This window comes from Schistocerca serialis, chromosome 6, assembly GCF_023864345.2.
Source record: "Schistocerca serialis cubense isolate TAMUIC-IGC-003099 chromosome 6, iqSchSeri2.2, whole genome shotgun sequence".
NCBI classification, from domain to species: Eukaryota; Metazoa; Arthropoda; class Insecta; order Orthoptera; family Acrididae; genus Schistocerca; species Schistocerca serialis.
In genome coordinates, this window is record NC_064643.1 from 684,786,250 (window position 1) to 684,809,824 (window position 23,575).

Sequence of the window (23,575 nt, forward strand, 5' to 3'; positions counted from 1 at the left end):
CAATGAACCTACACAACATTTTCATCCATCCCTACTCCATACCTGCTACCAACTACTTGCATCATGGTTCAGATTCCTGTAATAGACCCAGATGCAAGATTTCATCCTCCCACCACCATCTACTCCAGTCTGGTCACAAGCATTACCTATACCATCAAAGGCAGGGATACAAGTGAGAGCAGTGATCTACAAGCTAAGCTGCAACCTCAATGCTGCATTCTATGTGGTCATGATAATCAACAAGCTGTCTGTCCAAAAGAATGGCTACATAAAAACTAACAGAGAGACAGCTGGATGCTGAGCTTGCTGCCCAACACAACATTCTTCACACCCTGTGCCATCTGGATCCTTCATACCAACACCAGCTTTTCTGATCTGTGCAGGTGGGAATGCTCCCTGCAATACATCCTTGCATTCTAGCCATCAAACAGGCTCCTATGGATGATGGGCAAGAGGCAGATCCCATATTTTTAGATTTTTGAAAAGCATTTGACACGGTACCTCACTGCAACTGTTAACGAAGACACGTGCGTATGGAATCTGCTCCCAGATATGTGACTGGCTCAAAGACTTCTTAGGTAATAGAATCCAGTATGTTGTGCTCCTCGATGGTGAATGTTCATCGGAGATAAGGGTAACATCAGGAGTGCCCCAGGGAAGTGCGATACGACTGTTCCTATTTTCTATATTCATAAATGATCTGACAGACAGGGTGGACAGCAACCTGCGGTTATTCACTGATGATGCAGTGGTGTACAAGAAGGTGTCAAAGTTAGGTGACTATAGGTTGATACAAGATGATCTAGACGAAAATTGTAGTTAGTGTGATGGATGGCAGCTTGCTCTAAATGTAGAAAAATGTAAATGAATGTGGATTAGTAGGGAAAACAAACCCATAAGTTCGGTTTCAGCATTAGTAGCATTCTTCTTGATACAGTCACATCATTTAAATATCTGGGTGTAATGCTGCAAAGTGAGGTGAAATGGAATGAATGTACGAGGATTGTGGTAGGGAAGCTGAATGGTCAACTTCGGTTTCTTGGGCAAATCTGGTGAAAGTGTGGTTCATCTGTAAAGATGATCACATATAGGATATAAGTGTGACCTAGTCTTCAGTATTACTAGAGTGTTTGGGATTCATACCAGGTCAGATTAACGGAAGACATCAGAACAATTCAGAGGTGGGCTGCTAGATTTGTTACCAGTAGGTTCAATCAACATGCAAGTGCTATGGAAATGCTTTGGGAACTCAAATGGGTATCCCTGGAGGGAACGCAAAGTTCTTTTCAAGAAACACTATTGGGAAAATTTAGAGAGCTAGAATTTGAAGCTGATTGCAAAATTATTCTACTGCTGCCAATACACACTTCATGCAAGGGCCATGAACAATAGAGAAATTAGGGCTCACAATGAGGCATAAAGACACTCATTTTTTCCTTGCTCTATTTGCAAATGCAACAGGAAAAGAAATGAGTAGTAGTGGTACAGGGTACACTCCACTATGCACTGTACAGTGGCTTGTGGAGTATATATGTAAATGTATTAGAGATGAGCAAGAAATGAGGATATGAAAGGGTTTGCTTCAGCTGCAATCCGTCACAGTCCTCATGTCAGTGTACAAGAAGTTGCTGAAATGACTGGTGTCAGTCTTCGAGATGTGTGACAAATAGTACACAGTCATGAGCTCCACCGACACCAGCTGTCACAGACACAAGCATAGAAATGATTTCAATTGGAGAGGCACTTTCTGTGAATGGACTACGAATAATTTCACTCTGTAGACACCGTGTAAGGTTTTATGATCTCTGTTGAATCCACATTTGCAAATTATGATGTCATGAACCATCATAATATGCACTGCTGGGCCACAGAGAATCCTAGGTGGGTTGTCATATTGATCAACAAAGAAAATTGTCTATTAATGTGTGTGTGTGTGTGTGTGTGTGTGTGTGTGTGTGTGTGTGTGTGTGGAATCCTTGGAGAAGAACTCACTGGTGCATGTTACTAAGCAGGTACTCTGACAGGTAAGATATATAGAGCTTTTATCATCCACAATTTAGGTGCAATCCTTGAAAATGAAAATCTTGACATTAGGGGCTGTATGTGGATGCAGAACAATGGCCACTCAGCCTATTATGTGTGTGATGTGCAAAAATGGATATCAGATTTCCTGGAACAGATAGGGCACCACCGTGGCCCGCATGGTTGTCCAATTTAATGTCAGTGTTACGTGTATGCTATAGGGAAAGTTGGGTAACACAGAATATGTACAAAGTCCTAGAGGGAAGAATAAGAATGGAAGGCCAAGAATGAAGTGTTCAGATTAAAGAGGGTGTACAACAGGGATGCAGTCTTTTGCAATGATGGAACATATGTTAGAGCATTAGGAAGTAACTTCCATGGTACTAGAAGCAGCTGCAGAGGGTAAAAACTGTAGGGAAAGAGAGACTGGAATATATCCAACAAATAAATGAGGATGTAGCGTGCAAATGCTACTTTGAGATGAAGAGGTTGGGACAGGAGAGAAATCCATTGCGGGTCACATTAAAAATGTCAGGAGACCATTGACCACAAACAAATTCTTTTTGTGGGAATGTCTAAGAAATCATGTTTATTTCACCAAACCCACAAACAACCCTAGATGACTTCAAACAGTGCCTCCAGGAAGCTTGTTACTAAGTGAAACCAGTAACTTTAGATATCATCCACAAGTTGTTTAGGAGGCACATTGAGTTGTGCAGTCAGTAAAATGAGAACTCATTTGAAATCTCATTTTAATACAAATTTCACCACTAGATCATCCATCTGAACACAGCCAATTATGTGCAACATGTGTGTCCACCCTTAAGACTTTTAATGTTTCTAATCCCATAAAGGAAACTGATACACATTTTATTTAAATTGATTGACACACAATTGGTTTAAATAATCAGCTACATGAAAGAAAAAAATTTTCTGTGTAAGGAATTACAACTCACTGTACCTCTCCAGAAAATTTCTAAATTAATTATGTTCATAATTCTGCCAAAAGTGTAATGGCTCTTACATTTACTTATCTAAATAAATATTATTTTCACATATTATTTTGAAACAGCTTAAAAATATCTTATTTGAAACAGCTTATACATCAGTTGAAGTTTTCCTAACAATTAATTATTTTATTTTATTTATGCATCTGTAGACAGTTATTGTAGGGATCTTTTCCAAATGTACACATAAATTTATGTGAAATCATTTTATGAAAATGGAATGTACAAACATATACATAAAAAATACTAAAAATGAATATATGTGTACACACACACACACACACACACACACACACACACACGCACACGCACACACTTATTTTGTTATATATTTATAGTCATGTGTTTCAAAGGCTTTTACTTTTGTCCTCCCTAACCAGCAAATATTTTTATACACAACAATAATTCAGTAAAAATATTAAATTTCACAGCTGTCCATTAAGTATGCAATATAATGTAAAGTAAAGGGGCAAAAGACAATATTTTTAGTTTTGCCATAGTATAAATATTATCAGAAAAACATGATGGATCAATACAGTCTCTTACCAAGTAAAAACATTGTTTGAGTAGAATTGTTTTAAATTCTGCTTTAAATTTATTTCATGTTATAACTTTATGATGTAGGCTAGCAGTCTGTTGTAAAGTTTAAAACCAATCTGACTCGACTGCCATGTGTACCTGTTCTTTTGTTCGCTGAGTATAGGGTGCATATTGCAACTATGAAAGTCAGCTTTTGCCTGAAAATCTGCATGGTGGGCCTTGATTCTTCGGTGATGAAAAAATTTGTTGTAGGCAGCAAATGGTGGAGCCCTAAAATATTATTCTGTACTTTGCAAGAGACTGAAAATAGCTTAAATATGCCATCACAGCACGCTCTGAGTACAAATGTTTGCCATCAGTCTAAGCATAAACCAGGCTGAATTCAGTTTCTGTTCAGCTTTTATTACACTTTTGTCACCCATCACCATATCTAGATTTGCATCTTTATTTATTTTTTGCAAATTATATGTAATTTGTTTTATTTTCATTTAATGTCATCCTCTTTGTGTTGCAGTACTAGTGAACATAATTTATTACTTGATCAGTAGTTGTATACAGGAGCTGGTTTAGTGCACTTATTATCACACTAGTACCACCAGCAAATAGCACGACACTGGCTCCACTACCTAAGATGCAAATGTCGTTCATGTAGACAAGAAATAATACGGGACCAAGAATATTGCATTGTGATATGCTTATTTCTAGTTTTCTTGCATGGTTTACTACACTGATACTGTGATTGTAGTAAGACGACATTAGGCCTACAGTCAGTGTTCAGTTTTGCAGGTACATTTCAAACCACTCTTTTTTTTCCTACAAACATTTAATGCTTCCAGTTTTTCTAAAAGGGTGACATGATTGACAATATCAAATGCTTTAGAGAGAACTCCTATTGTTTTTTTCTAGATTCTTGATTATTTTTTCCAGAGTAGCACATTTATACTGTTTCTGTGCCTTTACCTGCCTGGAAGCCATGCTGACTACTGTTTACAGTTATGGAAAGGACCGATTGCTACACAACCTAAAGGTGATGCACCATGTTGCAGATAGGCACAACTGTCCGCAGCTCAACATGTCATCTTTACCTTGAGTAGCAGTCTATCTATGGTTGATATTCCAAATTGGACTTTTCATTGTTTGATTACTGTTTAATAATTTATTGTTATTCAGATATTTGTCCATTGAGTGCTTCATCACTTTTTCTGATATTTCAGAGAATGCTGGAAGGAGTGATGCTGGCCAATAGTTTTTTACCTTATACTCATCACCATTTTTAAATAATAGCTTCACTTTTCAGATTTTCGATCTATCAGCAAACACTCCTTCATTAAATGATAAGATGCCTTTGTATGCCAAGGACCTTACAACCTGTGAAGCAGTCATGATGATGACAGACACCATCACCTCATCTACTCTTGCAAAAATTTTAAATTTCAAGCTGTTTATCACTTTTAACAGTTCATGTTCACATGTTTCACATGTTGGATCTACCCTCATGCTACAGCAGCTTTTGAACATCTCAATTTTTCTTGATTTGTTGCATTTATGAAATAATTGTATGATTCAGGACCCTCCATCACAGCTTTACTTCCACCAGTACCTCATCTCCTGATGATAATAATGATATCCAGCGATCACAGGCCCTGCAGACCACGCGCTGCTTTCACAAACTGCCTCCATTACTTTCTGTTTTGTGCCTGGTTCCTCCAGGTGTCTTCAGTCCCCAGGGCTGCTAGGTCCTTCGTCAGGTTGGCCATCCAGCATTGCCTTGGTCGTCCAATGGGGCGTTTGGTGTTTGGTGTTTGGTTTCCCCCCTAGTGCCATTTTTGCCTGTCTTCCATCTGGCATATGGGCTATATGGCTTACTCAGTGTATTCTTTTGCTCTTTATCTTCTGTAGGATAGTTGGTTGTCGCATCAGAAAGTAGATTTCCTCGTTTTTCCTCCTCCTTCATTCTCTGTTATCTAAAACTGGTCCCCATAGCTCTCTCATTATTCTTCTTGCAAATATTAGTAGTTATTCCTTTTCTCACTTAGTCATTCTCCATGTTTCTGACTTGTGCATTACTGCTGGGCATATCACTGCATTGTAGATTTTCATCTTAGTGTTCACTGAGATCAATTTAGAGCCTAGCGTCTCTCTGAGGGAATGCATCATTTCTCCCTCACTGCTGTTCTTTCTTTGATGTCAATTTTTATGTCGTTGTCTGTGGTAAACCGAGATCCCAAGTATTTGAACTGGTGTAGTCTCTTGAACCTCTTGCCATCTATCTCAAGAAAATCTTCCTGCTCTTGTCTCCTTCCTAACTGCATGAACTTCTGTTTTGTCGTGATTCACACTTTGAGCCCTACCTTCTGCACATAATTGTCCATTTTCTGGTAAATTCCTTTCAACTCGTGCTTTGATTCACTTAGTAGTACTATGTCATCTGCATATGCAAGACAATTGAAGTTATCATCCAGCTGTGCTCCAGCCCACTCCTGTTGCCTACACTCTTTTATTACTTTCTCTAAGATGACACTGAACAGAACACATGAGAGAGCATCCCCTTGTCTCAGGCCTGTCTCAGTTTCTGATGTGGCTCCTCAGAAAGACCCTTCCATACAAGCTTGCACCATTCTCACTAGCTTCTCAGGGATTCTGCAGTCATGCATTACACTGTATAGGCTATTCCTGTGGATTCTGTCATGTGCACGTTGAAAATCTACGAACTGGCTGTAGACATCTTTATCATATTCCCAGTGTTTTTCAAAGAATTGTCTTAATGTGAAAATGTGATCTATTGTCAATCGGTCTGGTCGAAAGCCAGCTTGGCACTCCTGTATGTTGTTCTCTATGAATGGTTGTAATTTTCTGAAGATAATGATGGACAGTAACTCATACGTTACATTCAACAAGCTGATTCCTCTGTAGTTACCACATTCCATTTTGCTTCCCTTCTTGTATATTGGGCATATTATAGGCAATTTCCATTCTTCTGACAGTGTCTCCTCCTCCCATATCAACTGGATCAGTTTATATGTCTCTAAGTGTAAGCTCATCTCCTACCTTCCAAAATTCAAAGAAGTTCTCTTGCTGAACTAGCACTCCTGAAAATAAGGACATAAGTTTGGAAAGTAGAAGATGAGTTACTGGTAGAAGTAAAGCTGTGAGGGCACTCATGAGTCGTGCTTGAATAGCTCAGCTGGTAGAGCACTAGCCCGCAAAAGCTAAAAATTTCACGTTCAACCCTCAGTTCAGCACACAGTTTTAATCTGCCATGAAGTTTCATATTGGAACACACACCACTGCAAAGTGAAAATTCATTCTGGAAAAGATATAATTGCTTGAAAGTATTAAGGCAATTCGTATAATCCACCATATGGTATTCTCTAGTCTCTAAAATTCACAGAGTGAGGTTGCATATTGGTTAGTATACTGGACTCGCATACAAAAGGATGACAATTGAAATCTGCATCCAGCCATCCAGATTTAGGTTTTCTGTGATTTCCCTAAATTTCCCCATGCTAGTGACACTGATTCCTTTGAAATGGTACAGTTGAGTTCGTTCACTATCTTTGAAACACTCTGAGCTTAATTACATCTCTACTAACCTTGACATCAATGGGACATTAAACAATAATCTTCCTTCCTTCCTTTTTTTCTTTAAAATTCTATGTTAAACATTAAAACTACTTTCTCCATCAACACCTCACCTGTTTCCTCCTGATCTATATATTCTTAATAATAATAGGCTACTGATTCATTTTTAGATGCTTTATATTTCATACTTTGTACACCGTGTACAGCAAATGAGGTGCTGATTGAGAAGGTAAAGTTCAATGTTTAACTTGTTGGAATGAAAGAGTTTTAAATAGTACAAGAAGTTATTTGTCTGGTGGCATACATACACTGTGCAGTCTGCTGTTGTGTGGTCATGACATGTTTCTATCATCTGTGCCCAAAGGTGTAAAGAAGTTCCAACAATTTTTCAGTATCAAACATTTTCCAGTAGAGAATCTCCCAGATATCAGGACAGTCAATGTGTGTAGCACAAGAAGTAATGTCTGTCGACATCATTGTTCTTGGTCACTCATTTTACCTTATCAAAAAAATGTGAAAATAAAAAATATAATACAATGGAACTGTAAATCATAGAGCATTTCCAATCTAACTATGGATTCTGCTTAGTGCTCTTTCTATGTGACTGATGTATGAGCATTCCAGCTGCTACATTCCTTTGTTTATAATTTTAAATGTTTAAAAACTTGATTATGAGAAGCAATGTCAACCACATTTTTGCTTCAGTATTTGAGTTGCTGTTTGTGATTGTGAACATTATTTAAGAACACATCAAACGTTTCTCTAATCCATTTTATTCATTATTTTTAGATAGATCATCCCACAAAACATTTGACCATTTTTTAAAAGTTTTCTATGTTTTTGAGAATGATATCCTGGTCTTCATGATACCCTATGTAGCTTTTGACTTGTTTTGATACTGTCTTATTAAACTGTCATTACTTATGAGTTTTGCCTTAGCAATTACTTTTAATATACTCTTGTAAATCCTAACAATCTATAAACTGTGGGTTTGTGGATGTGTTTGTTTTAGAAATTATTATTTTTAAGAGTTCCACAGGAATTTTTAATGTCAGCTGTAAATCCACAAATTTGACTTGGTGTTATCATGGGACATGTATCTTGACATCTTTTTGGAAAGCACATTATGAAATTTCTCATGAAAACTGAGAGAAAGGTATTATATACATAATTTGTATTTGTTGGGGACAACACTTCTGCCCAGGACTCATTAGTTATGATACTTGTAAAGTTTACACAGTTTTCTGCAGAATAACTTCCTTTTATACATGGAGTATGTTTATGTTTCTTCCAGTGGCACCAAAGGAATTCTGAGAACAAGAGCATTGTGGTTTGATGATCCTAAATCAGTAATTGTTACTTCCACTTCTGTAGATCCTAATTTGAAAATATATTGTCTGTAAGACTATTTCTATTGTCCGTTGTTATTCTAGTTTCACGTATGCGAGGAAATAGGTTGATACTACATGAGAGATTTAAGAACTAATCTTTGTTTGAACAATCTTTTAGCCTATTTTCCTTCATAAGATTTAAATTGAAGACCCCACACACAATTACAGAGGTTCTTGCAGTAAAAAGAATGTTAAGCAGTGTTTCTAATTGGTTAATGACTATATCTATATCCCCAGTGGGTGGTCAATATATCGCTATGACTATGACTTCATTGTATTTCATACAACAGTACATCTGATCCTTCAAACTGTTTTTCCATGCTCAGTGAGTTGGCTGCACTCCTTCCTTTATACGTGATACTTGACTTGATAAATATACATGATGATCTGTTTTTGTGCATTTTTTCTACAATATTGACTTGCCAACTTGTATGGGTGAATTTTATTGCAACTTAGTTCAAACTTCTGCTCTAAGCTTATTTCCATCTGAAGCACCTTTGATACATTACACTGAGAAGTTCAGTTTTGTACAAATAATATTAGAAAAGGATAGATTGCTACTCACCATAAAGATGACACACAGTGTTACAGACAGGCACAACAAAAATACATTTATACATTTACACATTTAGCTTTCAGCCTGTGCCTTCTTCAGGAAAGAAACACACACACATTCACAAAAGCAAGTCCATCTCAAACACCATGCAAATCCCTATTCATAGCCCCTTCGAACCATGATCCTCCCCCTCTCCCACCTAATCACCCCTTTCTCATCTTCCTGGAATTCCTTACCTATAACTTAGCCTCACCATCCTTCCCCACATCCCTTCCTATGAACACCAATCTTTCAACAGAAGAAAGGCTAGCCATGCACAACCTCAAAACAAATCCTGACCTAATCATTCTACCTCCAGACAAAGGTTTCACCACTGTCATTAGGAAGTGCAGTGACTACCTGGTGGAAGGACCATGCCAATTATCTAACTACTTCACCTATAAACTCTGTCAGAGTGACCCCATCCCAGAAGTCCAACATAACCTCCAGTCCCTACTTAAAGCCTTAGGTACTTCCCAGAAGTGCTCTCCTGAATCCATTTTCATCCTTGCCCCTATGACACCCCGTGCACCCACCTTCTACGTGCTCCCCAACATCCACAAATCCAACAATCCTAGATGCCCCATTGTTCCTGGTTATTGTGCCACCACTGAAAGGATTTTGGTCATTGACCAATGCCTCCAACCAATTGCCCAAAATCTAGCCTCCCACATCAAAGATACCAACGACTTCCTTCACTATCTCTCCATCATCCCCACCCCTTAACTCCTAAATCCGTACATGTCACTGTTGATGCCATTTCCATATGCACGAGTATTCCTCATGCAAATGGTCTTACCACTACTGAACACTACCTTTGCCAACATCCTTCACATGCTAAACCAACACCCACATTCCTCATACACCTTACTCACTCTACCCTAACACAAAACTACTATGAACAAACCCGTGGCATAGCCACAGGCACCTGCATGGCACCCTCCTATGCCAACCTATTTATGAACCACTTAGAAGAAACCTTCCAAAATCCCAAGCCCATGGTCTTGTTCAGATTCATTGATGATATCTTCACGATCTGTATTGAGGGCCAAGATATCCTATCTTCATTGCTTCACAACCTCAACACCTTCTCTCCCACACGCTTCACCTGGTCCTCCCCAACACAGAGTGCCACCTTCCCAGATGTTGACCTCTTCCTCTCTGATGGCTTCATCTACACCTCTGTCCACATCAACCTCACTAACCACTAACAGTAACTGCATTTCGATAGATGCCTTCCCTTCCACACCAAAGATTCCCTCTGATACAGCTTAGCCACCAGTGGATGACATACCTGCTGTGATGAGAATTCCCTTGCCCAGTATGCTAAAGGGATCACAAAGGCCTTCACAGACAGGCAATACCACCCCAATCATTGTTCACAAACAGATTTCCTTTGTCACATCTCAACACACATGCAATCCTCCCACCACCCCCAAGAATCAGCTACACACAAGTACCTCCCCTCATCATCCCATATCACCCTGGACTGGAACAATTGAACCATATCCTTCCCCAGAGCTTTGACTGTCTGTCATCCTGCCCTGTGGCAGATCAAGGTGCAAGACTTTCCCAATCCACCCACCCAGTACTTCCTAGTCCTGTTCTGTCATGGTCGTATCCAACCCCATGAAAGCAGCTGTTTCATATACCAGCTCTACTGCATACACTGCACACCCTTTTATGTTGGTTTGGCTACCAACCAGCTGTTCACCAGAATGAACAGCCATCAGCAAACTGTAGCTAAGAGTGTGGTTGACCACCCTGTGGCACAACAACACACATCCTAACATAACATGCTTGATTTAAATGATTGCTTCTCAACCTAGGCCATTTCTGCATTTCTGGATCCTCACCTCCATCACCATCTTTTCTACACTACACAGAGGGTAATTATCCTTACAGCACATTCTGTGCTCCCAAAATTATCCCAGCCTAAAGCTATGGTAATCTAATATACCCACACCCTCCACCCATCATTTCCCACCTCCACTGTCCTATCAGCTCCTCCCTATTCTCATCCCCTCACCATAATTGTGTGCCATCCTCTGCCAACAGCCAACACACATGCCCATCTTTCCCCTTCCCTGTTGGTCTTCTTTTCTGCCCCCCCCCCCCCCCCCAACTTTCACTTCCCTGCCCCACAGCCTCCCAAATTTGTTCCTGGCAGTCTTCTCACGCCTCCATCTAGACCCTGCATGCTCCAGCAGACAGCGTTCTTCTCTTCCCTGCACCCCCTATGACTACTCCATTATCCCCCCCCCCCCCCCTTCACTGCCCCACTCCAGATTGGCACTCAGTTACTGACAGTTGCGTTCTGGTCCAATCTGCTGGAGATGGAGATCTTGTGTACTCGAGTTGTGCTTGCTTGTGTGGATGAGTGCGTTTTTTCTTTTGTGAATATGGCTTTGGCTGAAAGCTAAATGTGTAACAATCTTATTGTTGTGCCCGTCTGCGTCCATCATCTTTTTGGTGAGTAGCAATCTACATTGATATTCCAACCTAGAGTTTCCTTTGGTTCAGTTTTAAATTACATCTTCCACAACCTAAAGTTATTGTGAATATAACCTATGAATCCTTTGACTAACTTTTCCTTTGTGACAGAACCAATTTAAAGCAGCAATGATTCTTGCAGAATAGATTTTTTGGCACTTGATACCAAGGTACACCCGTATTTACATGAGTCCTAGCTTAGATGCAAAGGAATATATTTGTAACTTTTCAATAAATTGGTACCATATGACAGCCCAGAAATCACTTTATATCATACTGGAAGTGATTACAGGTAACAAGTGTACACAGTACACACTTTAACATGTCCTCCTTTATTTAGCACAATTTACTTCCCAACAAAAAAGCACAACACAGGCATGTTTTCACAGCTAGACAGTAGGACAAAGAAGATACAAAAGATAAACAAACAAAAGAAGTTACACACAATATAATGTTCAACTTTTAGGTTGCTGATTATTGCACTCATCACATTAGCCATTCCCCCACCCCATTTTGGAGGGACGTGCTCAAACAAACGAGACATTATCACTTTGAAAACCTGGAGAGCCCTGGACCCCAAGGTACATGCATTTTATGTATTTGCCAGAACGGGTCTGTGGGGCTGGAGGGGGAGCGATATCTGGCATAAGAGGGTTAGGAGGATTGGCCAGAGGATCCACACCACTGGTGGGGGGCTGTGGTAACTCAGTGGACACTGGTTTCTGGTAGTCAACTGAGACTGTGACTGTGACATGTTTTCCATTTTTATTGACTATGAAGGTCTTGGCTTCATGGGAAATCACAGTGAATGCACCTGAATAAATAAGAGCCAATGTAGACCTGACAATGTCATACTTAATCCATATCTGACGGCAAGAGAGGAGATCTTTTGGGAAAAAGAAGGGTCAAGAACCTTGCCACATTGGGGAAGGAGGGTGTAGTAAGTGTCCGCATTGCAACCTGCAGTTGATGCAGAAATTGGCCGTACTGGCCCATTTCCCAGTCACTCAAAGGGGATGAAGCAAAAAAGTTCACCTGTCACCTTCAATGCTTCCCTGTAAACTAATTGTGCTGAAGAACACTCGATACTCTCCTTTAACATGCTATGTAATCCCAACAAAACCATAGGCAAGGCAACTGTCCACACCCCACCATGGCATGTAAAGGCACCCTTCAGAGTATGGTGCATACATTCTACCATCCCATTGTTACAGGGATGGTAGCTCATAATTTGCAGATGTTTGCAACCTGTCATACATAGCAATTCATTAAATAATTGGGAATCAAGATGGCCTCTGTCAGACATAATTGCTGTAGTGAAACCAATACGACAGCCTCCACTAAGGACAGTCACAAAGACTTGAAAGCTCCTCAGCCGAACCCATCCAGGGGACTTTTCTGACACTGGAAGTGTGTTTGCCCTTCAGCAGGTCATTGATAAGTTCTATAATATCTTCGACAGGTGTCACTGGTAATAACTGACCATACCTACAAACCTGTGAAACTCTTTTGAGTGTGATGGGAAGGGGCATCTGCAAGATATCTGAGACTCTCTGATAAGTAGGAGAAATACCGTCTCTTGATAAAAGGTATCAAAGAATTGTATTTTGGCTTTCTTTACTTTGATGCCATAAGTGTCAAGATGAGGGAAAACTGCATTCAAATGGGAACTATGGTCACTCATAGTATCACAAAAAACCAACATATTATCCACATAGGAAAAAACCTGGATTAAGTCATGTAGAATCTCATCTATAAAATGCTGCCACATCTGAGCAGCGTTACAAAGACTGAAAGATACGACATTTTGTTGAAATAGTCTGAAAGGCACTGTGATGGTGGTTTTGTGCTCGTCTGCCTCTGACTTTGGAAATTGTGCAAAAGCCTTATTGCAGTCTGCTTGTAAAATCCAAAATAATCGATATTGGGTTCCAGTCTGGTGTAGTATGGGAGTTCAGTCCCCTATAGTCACACACAAACACCAAGACTTGGCCCTTTGGAGAATCATTTGTGAGAGGGCAGCCCATGCACTTTTAGAGCAAGACACTGTTCCATCTCCAGAGTAAAATTTTCACTCTGCAGCGGAATGTGCACCGATATGAAACTTCCTGGTAGATTAAAACTCTGTGTCGGACTGAGACTCAAACTCGGGAACTTTGTCTTTTGCGGGCAAGTGCTCTACCGACTGAGCTACCCAAGCATGACTCAAGACCCATCCTCACAGTTTTATTTCCACCAGTACCTCGTCTTTTACCTTCCACACCTCACAGAAGCTCTCCTGCAAAACTTGCAGAACTAGTACTCCAGGGAGAAAGGATATTATGGCGACATGGCTTAGCCACAGCCTGGGGGATGTTTCCAGAATGAAATTTTCACTCTGCAGCAGGCTGTGCACTGGTATGAAACTTCCTGGCAGATTAAAACCGTGTTATGAACCAAGACTCGAACTTGGAACCATTACCTCTCACAGGCAAGTGCTCTAGCCTGCGTGGAAGGTCCCAAGTCCGAGTCTCACTTCAGCACACAGTTTTAATCTGCCAGGAAGTTTAACCATTCCATCTGGTAGTATCGCTTCGAAAGCAGCTTTAGCTGCCCTTAACTTCTTCAGAGATAGCCGGCATGGGCAGAAAGTGACAGGCTGTCATGGAGTTGTGTGAATGTGGTGGATGGTGGAATGTTGCCATTGGCTCAGTGCCGATATCTGATGTGTAGCCCTGGAGAATTTTTCGAGCAACTGCTGTGCAATGTCATTGGCCAGTTGGGCAACGTCAGTGGGTGCTGTCATTAAACCTTGTAACTCTGCCTGAGCTTCATACAGAGCCTTCTCCATGTTGGTGATCTGTTGCTTGAGTATATCACTGCTGTCAGTTAGGCCTCTTACAGGTTCTTCTTCTTCTTCTTTGAGGAAAAGCTCATTGAGATGAGTAATATCCTGCCACAGTTAAGAGAAGCCCACTCTGTATAGTCATGCAGAAGAGATAATGCAGACTTCTTGCATCTTGCGTGTGTGTGCACCCAGCAGCAAAGCATGCACAGAATGAGCAGAAGTTGTCGCAACACAGGTGATGTGGAAGATGCGGAAATCTTAATGGCTTAATCTGGTGGGATAACATCTGGTGTCTATCGTGGAAGGGAGTGTCACTACATCCAGAGACAACACAAGATGATGATTACAGAGGGCCGTAGATAAAGAAACAAATGAAGAAAATCGGCACCCAATATGGGCCAGACCCATCAGTCACTAAGAAAATCCGTGAAAGTGAGAGAAACTACCCTTCAGATTCAATGTCATATGCCTCCAACCATGTCTGAATTGAAGGTTGATTTGCAGCCATTAGTATAGGGGTGCCAGGAAACTGAGGCTTGTCCTTCAAATCCCACAGAAAAATGCTGATCTACATAACATACATCTTATCCAAAATGAATAATCCTGAAGATACATTTAGCAGAACCTGAGGCATTGTGCATTTCAGGTAGGTGCTTACTGGTTGTAGAACAGACATGCATGCCTACACACGTCCACTGTTGTTGTCTGGGAACTCGCACTGTCGTTAACATTGTCTAGCATTCCCCATGAAGCATCTGTGGAACCAACACCATTCGAATTTGCAGGGCGGCCACTCATTGGTGCACCATGTTATCCTTGGGCTGCCATCTGGCAGCTTGGCATTGAATCTTGCCAGTTCAGTGAGGATTCGCTCCATAGGTGGCTCTGGTGGTTGCTTGACTGAGTTCCCAGCATGCGAAACATAATTTGGCATGCAGGATGGTGCACGGTTCAGCACCAGGGTCCATAACCTCACCATTTGCTGCACACGAATTAACCGTGTCATCACACAAGTGCCACAGTGTCTGCCTTTAAACCCAATTCATCCACAGTAAGGTCAGGAAATGTGGACAAAATTCCATAAACAGCCTGCAAGAGGTGACATTGCTAAAATAATTTTATTGAATGTTCTGAAAGGAGTTCCAGGCATGTTAAAGTATAGCAGCTAGGAGGGGATACACCAGTACTGAAATTGCTGTCCATAATCTTTTTCAAAGGAGATTCTGGGATCACAAGGAAACACTGCAAATAAGTTTAGACACCGCGAAAGAACAATGAGGCAGAATATCCTCCACTGGCTCATTAATGTTGAAGTCCAGCTGCAAAACGGCAAAAGCAAATTGGTCCGCTTCTGAAGTAATGTTGCGCAGCTGAAAAATGGCACCCACTTGCAGGAACCATAACTGCAGCCTTGTAGGCCAAAAAGGCAGTAGCTTTATAGTACTCCATCGTGAGATGTCGCCAGAAGAGGGAGTATGTAATTCAGGAACAGTAGGAGACTGTAGGGAAGAGCCAGGTGCTGGCGATACTTAACCTTCTGTCTTGACGGTGGCTTGTGGTATCCTCATAATGTCAGACCATACTTCTGGGTCACAATATAAAAGAAATTCCACAACAGACCACGTTGGAGTCACCGCTATAAGTGACAAGTGTACTCCTATGCACTTTAATGACATGTTCTTTATTTACCACAATTTACTTCCCAACAAAAAAGCACAACACAGGCACATTTTCACAGCTATACACTAGTACTGAGAGATACAGAAGATAATCAAACGAAAGATATAACACACAATATAATGTTCAACTTCTTGGTTGTTGACCATTGCACCCACCACATGATCATTTTACATGCAATATTAAAATTACTTTTTTTTTGCAGTGTGTGCTGGTATCACTACACTGCTTCCTGATACTAACAAGGTGTCTCTTCAGTAATGTAACGCAGCAGTATCAAAGATGGCAGCCAGCAATGACACAATATGGTTTTGGTTTCATGACAGTGATAGCTATTTTAAGAACTGCTTTAAACCAATCCCTGCTGGTATTTTGGGCATCAAGAAAAGCAGAGAAGAAATATGAAAATAGAACAATTAATCTGTTATTGTACCAACAAAGCATAGTGAGATTTAGTTCATATTTTACTTTAGCCTACACCTTTTCTTTCCAGGTTGTTTACATTGTTATTAAACTGCCTGCTAACATATTTGGTTATAGAGTGGAGGATTAATTTCTTTTGCCTGTTCCTTATTGGATAAGACATACAGTATTTTTGAAACATATCATGTAATTATCAGTAAAATTGCTGCTTTGACTGAAAGGCTGAATGTTGTATACAAAACATGTTTTGTAATAAAAGGAAAATTTTGACTTACGTTACTGATAACCATGCTTTTTAATATCCTAAAAACCTTTATATACACACATTATATTGATATGTCAGATGTCATTAACAACTGTACAACCACTATACTTGTAGGCACTAGAAAATTATAAATCAGTGAAATAAACATAAATAAATAGACTAGCAAAGTTATTTACTTGTGCCTTGACCCAGATCCTTTCCAGCATCACTGAGTTTTATCACTGTAAGACCGAAAGACACTTGGCTGCACCCAAATAACTCATCAAATGCCTGGCTTATTGCAAAAGTCCGGGACAAATTCATAGTGTAGACAATCATTCTTAATCAGAAGTACTGCAGTGACATGAGGTAAATTATAACAGCACTGTTATGTAAAGAAACAGAGTGGCAAGATAATAAGGCAGTTCACTCAATAACGTGTAGTAGCACAATGTTCAAGAGAATGAATCAAAGGGCTTTGAGGGATCTGAGTCTCTTTATCGTATCCATTACCCATATTTTTTTATGTACAGTATGGCACAAGGAACTGGAGTCTTTGAAGGTAAAATAGTAGTTTTGACACCAGAACAAATCTGTTGGTATTGAAGTGTGACTCGGATTAGCTAAATTAATAATTGCTGTTACAATTTCATTGTCACAGAAGTTTAATTTTTGTGCATTTGCACCTAAGAATATAGGGTGTTTCAAAAAGGACTTTACAACTTTAAAAATTCATATAAATTTATTGAAAGAAGATACAGAGCTGAGTATAGTGTTACTTTGTGGGAAAATACAGCAAGTTGTTTTTTTTTTTTTTTTTTTAATCTTGAACTAAAGATGTTGTATGTGGTTTCCATTTGTTATCCTACACACATCCCATCGGACATCAATTTCTTCCCAAACTCACTGTAGCAGTGTAGGTGTAACTTGCTCAGTGGCAGCGTAAATTCTTGTGCGGGCCATGCAGTTGGCACATCAGGGCTAATCCACTGACCTGGAGAGCAGTCACTGAAAAAATCCCAAAAATCCCAGACGTCAGCCAGGTAGTGGGGTGGTGCACCATCTCGCATGAAATAAACATTTCCTCATTGGTCATCTTCATCAGTCCGTGGTATCGAAAATTGTTGTAATGTATCCAGGTACACTATCCTGTTGATGGTTCTCTCACAGAGAAAAATGGGCTGTACACTTTGTTCTTGATCAATGAACACACACACACACACACACACACACACACACACACACACACACACAAAGTTCAGTTTAGGGCTATCACGAACATGTTGCAGTGTTTGACATTGATTTTCACTGCCCCAAATCCTACAGTTATGCGTGTAAATCTTGCCACTTAAGGGAAAAGTTGACTTGTCAGAAAAGATGATTTTGTCCAAGAAATGTTCATCCTCATGTAAACGATTTAACATATCTGCACAGTAGTTCTTGCGAGCAACTTTATCAGTGTCTTTCTTTGCTTGCAAGATCATCAGTCTGTACAGTTTCAAATGCAAATGGTTTCTCTACTCATGCCGAACAGTCGTATGCGGGATTTGCAGTTCGCGAGATACACGCCGGGTCAATTTCGTAGGGCTGTTGACAAAACATTGTCTCACTCACTCAACGACATCATCAGATGTTCTTGTATTACCTAATGATTTCCCATGTCTTACCGAGCACCCTGTTTCTACTAAACATTTATGCCACTCATAAATTGTAGGCCTTCTAGGAGGATCTTTAGCATACTCAGTATGGAAATTACACTGAACTATTGTCGCCGACTTCGATTCTTCAGACCAAAACACACAGCTAGCATGCTCGGGCCCAGTAAGGCTGCCATCTTTAATGAACTGCCATTAGCACTCCTTGTGTAATTCAGCACTAGTGAACTACACAAGACAAAACTTTATGTAGTTCCCTACAAATTGACACTACAATCATCTCTGTAGGTACTATGAATTAATTTATATGAATTTTCAAAATGTAAAGTCCTTTTTGAAAAACCCTGTATTAGCATAACTCTATACAGAAGCTAAAATGTTTACACTGAGGAAATGTGTCAGAACACGCAAGTTCTAATGATTGCTTATTTTTGCATGTTCTATAATGAGTAATTTTTTTGGTATCTTTGAACATATTTTTGACTGAATGAAGACTTTTCTGTATTATAGTTATCTATTGACCATATGAATATTTGTTCATTTTGGATTCACGAAAATTTGTTTTCGGGTTGGAGTATCAAATAGTTCAACTGAATCCTTTTTCCACGAAATGCCAAATATCCCATTACAAAACAACACTCTAGGAGAGCTGTATAATATTATTGTATCTATTGACAGGCTTACCAACAAACATCAGAAGGAGCTGTTGCAAGCATTAATTAGCAACAAAGAAAGAGTAGCATAGTAAACTCCAAGACCTGTAAAATATATTGCTCAGAATTATATGTCAAAGATATAGTTCATTCTCACGTATGAAACTGTCATTCACTAAAATATCTGAATCTTTCATTGTTAACAATATGGCTAATTTGATACACAATCAAATTGTGTGATATCCATTAAAGGTCTGAGATGACCAATATGAGGAGTAGGGGTTGAGGCAAAGTTTTTATCATTGGACATGAAGAAACTGGTGTCAGTAAAATTGCTCAGGCCATTGGCAAAAAGTAAAGGAAAGTTTTGTTATATTTGAGCAGTGGGAATAACATTTCCTATAGTTATTAAATTATATTCACTGAGAAAGGCCATAAAGAAGGCTGATCTCGGTTAATAAGAAAAATATTGTTTTCTAAATTATGGAAAATCTATGCCCCTAGTACTTGTAGTTACTAGATTCACTTTAAGCACAATCATGTTAAAAGGTATGACCGAACTGTTGTAGAAAAGATGATGTCAATCCACCAAGGAAAGAAGTAACTTCAGCAGAAAAAAGAAAATGAAAAAAAGAGTACAAGGAAAAACAGAGCTAAGTTGAGGAACAAAAATACGAGAGAGACTCAGAGAGACCCACACCATACATTTATTTTCACTCCAATTATAAATCTCTTTTTTAGAAATGATTTTCTTTCTGTTGCCAGTCTGCATTTTATTTCCTACTTCTGCCACTGCCAAGTTATTTCACTGCCCAAATAACTGAAATCTGTTAGCGTTAGCGTCTCATTCCCCTTCATAATTTCATTGTTGCCTGACAATTCAAATACATACTATTAACCTTATTTAACATCTGGTGATGTTCAATTTATAACCTCTTTTCAAGACAATATGCATTCCCTTCTACTGATCTTCCAAGTCCTTTGCCATCTCTCTAACATAACGCAATGTCAACCTCAAAGTTTTATTTCTTCTCCCTGAACTTTAATTCCCTCTCCAAATATCTCCTTGGTTTCCTTAACTGTCTGTTCAATGTACAGATTGATATATGGAGAAATGAGTAGCTGCCACACTCATTAGAAGTCTTCATCACAAATTTAAGAACACAGATACTCACAAATTTTGCTTAAACAGCATACCTCCCTAGAAGCATGTGCATCGGATGTAGAATTTCAAACTGGAAAGTCAAGGGTGGAATAATTAAAATATTATGAAGAGGATAGACAGGTATCTCACCATATAGCGGAGATGTTGAGTCACAGATAGGCACCAACAAAAAGACTGTCAAACAAGTAAGCTTTTGACCAAAAAGGCCTTCATCGGAATTAGACCACACACACACACACACACACACACACACACACACACAAGATCGCAACTGACACATGCATGACCACCAAGACACTATGGTCATGTGCGTGAGAGTTGTGTTTGCATGTACAAGTGTCTGTGTTTGCATGTACAAGTGTCATTCAATAATGAAAAGACAAATTGGTCTGGCAAAAAAACTGTTAGTAGGGCAAGTTTGGTACTTTTATGGCTTTAAGTTGCCATCACTGGGATGAGCCCTGATCAGCTGATCTACATCTACATCCACATCTACATGGACACACTGCAAATCACATTTAAGTGCCGGGCAGAGGGTTCATCGAACCACCTTCACAGTTCTCTATTATTCCATTCTCGTAAAGCGTGCGGAAAGAATGAACACCTATATCTTTCCGTGTGAGCTCTGATTTCCCTTATTTTATCTTGGTGATCGTCCCTCCCTATGTAAGTCGGTGTCAACAAAAAATTTTTGCATTCAGAGGAGAAAGTTGGCGATTGGAATTTTGTGAGAAGATTCCATCACAAAGAAAAATGCCTTTCTTTTAATGATTTCCAGCCAAAATCCTGTATCGTTTCTGTGACTCTCTCTCCCATATTTTGCGATAATACAAAATGTGCTGCCTTTCTTTGAACGTTTTTTATGTACTCCGTCAGTCCTATCTGGTAAAGATCCCACACTGCACAGCAGTATTCTAAAAGAGGACGGACAAGCGTAGCGTAGGCAGTCTCCTTAGTAGGTCTGTTACATTTTCTAAGTGTCCTGCCAATAAAACGCAGTCTTTGGTTTGCCTTCCCCACAACATTTTCTATGTATTCCATCCAATTTAAGTTGTTCATAATTGTAGTACCTAGGTATTTAGTTGAATTTACGGCTTTTAGATTAGACTGATTTATTGTGTAACTGAAGTTTAACGAGTTCCTTTTAGCACTCATGTGGATGACCTCACACTTTTCGTTACTTAAGGTCAACTGACACTTTTCGCACCAATCCAATATTTCTTCTAAATCGTTTTGCAGTTTGTTTTGATCTTCTGATGACTTTATCAGTCAATAAACGACAGCGTCATCTGCAAACAACTGAAGGCAGCTGCTCAGATTGTCTCCCAAATCGTTTATATAGATAAGGATCAGCAAAGGGCCTATACACTACTCTGGGGAACGCCTGAAATCACTTCTTTTTTACTCGATGACTTTCCGTCAGTTACTATGAACTGTGACCTCTCTGACAGGAAATCGCAGATCCAGTCACATAACTGAGATGATATTCCATAAGCACGCAATTTTACTACGAGCCACTTGTGTGGTAGAGTGTCAAAAGCCTTCCGGAAATCCAGAAATATGGATCGATCTGAAATCCCTTGTCAATAGCGCTCAGCACTTCATCTGAATAAAGGGCTAGTTGTGTTTCACAAGAACGATGTTTTCTAAGCAATGTGTCAACATTGTTTTTTTACAACCTCAAAAATACATATCAAGATGGTGAGTCCACTTGAAACGTCCACATTAGTTGAGCAACATTTTGTTATTGATTTTTTACTTGTTGAATGCGAGAAACCAGTGAATATATACCGTAGAGTGTCTAAAGTTTATGGTGAATGTTGTATGAATTGTGAAAAATTTTACAGCTGGGTAGAGCAATTCAAAATTGTCGCGACTCAGTGACTGATGAATACCATTCCAGCTGACCAGTTGCGGTTTCAACTCCCTCACTTGAAAGTCAAATTGATGACGTTATTCTTGCCGACCGCTGTGTGACTGTGGAAATGATAGTTGATAAGGTTCAAGTTAGTACTGGTACAGCTCATAACATTATCTGTAACAAGCTGAAGTACTGTAAAAAATGTGCAAGATGGGTCCCAAAGGAGTTGACGCAGCTACACAAGGAAACAAGGTTGAGAGTGTGCACAGAGCTAAAGGAATGTTATGAAAGAAAAGGTGAGCACTTCCTCAACAAAACTTTAACTTGTGATGTAACTTGGGTTCACTATTATGAGCCAGAATCAAAAAGGCAAAGCATGGAGTGGAAGCACACCAACTCACCTGTGAAGAAAAAAATTCAAAACCCAAGTATCAGCAGTAAATGTCACGCTGACGGTGTTTTGGGATGCTGACGGTCCAGTTTTTTGTGATTATCTTGGAGAGCAGCGTACAATGAACAGCCAATACTACTCAGATTTGCTTTTAAATAAGGTGAAGCCAGCCATGTGTGTGTGTGTGTGTGTGTGTGTGAGAGAGAGAGAGAGAGAGAGAGAGAGAGAGAGAGATGACGTGATCTCAGAGGAGACGTGTGATTCTCCAGCAGTATAGTGCACGTCCTCATATTGCTCAGCTAACCCATGAAACCATCAACAAAATGGGCTGGGAAAAACTGTCTCATCCCCCTTACAGTCCTGAATTAGCACCTAGCGATTTCCATTTCTTTGGTGCACTAAAGGAGGCATTACATGGAAAGAGGTTACAGGACAACGAGAATGTGAAAAAGTTTGTGGGAAATTAGTTCAAACATCAAGATAAAGAGTTCTTTGCAGCTGGAATAAAAAAGCTTGTAGCCCCTTGGAACAAGTGCAGAAATTTTCAAGGGGATTATGTTGAAAGGAAGAAAAATGTATTGTTTTGTAAAAATAAACACTTTTTACTGCAGACAAATTTGTCTCTTTAATTATTGAATGACCCTCATATATATATGATATGATATGAATATAATAGAGGGAAACATTCCACGCGGGAAAAATATACCTAAAAACAAAGATGATGTAACTTACGAAACGAAAGCACTGGTATGTCGATAGACACACAAACAAACACGAACACACATACAAAATTCAAGCTTTCACAACCAACGGTTGCTTCATCAGGAAATAGGGAAGGAGAGGGAAAGAAGAAAGGATGTGGGTTTTAAGGGAGAGGGTAAGGAGTCATTCCAATCCCGGGAGCGGAAAGGCTTAACTTAGGGGGAAAAAAGGACAGGTATACACTCGCACACACACACACACACACACACACACACACACACACATATCCATCCGCACATATACAGACACAAGCAGACGTGTGTGTGTGTGTGTGTGTGTGTTTGTGT

General features: G+C 39.7%; 1 protein-coding gene across 1 annotated transcript in view; it reads left to right on the forward strand.

Moving 5' to 3' along the window:
• The window catches only part of LOC126484386 (synaptic vesicle glycoprotein 2A-like), a 187,428-nt gene extending 170,758 nt beyond the window's left edge, over positions 1-16,670 (forward strand). Inside the window, exon 12 of the mRNA XM_050107880.1 lies at positions 16,340-16,670. Within this exon, the coding sequence (XP_049963837.1) occupies positions 16,340-16,395 (56 nt within the window). The 3' untranslated portion in view covers positions 16,396-16,670. The remainder of the gene's footprint in view (positions 1-16,339) is intronic.
• Positions 16,671-23,575: the final 6,905 nt, after the last annotated feature.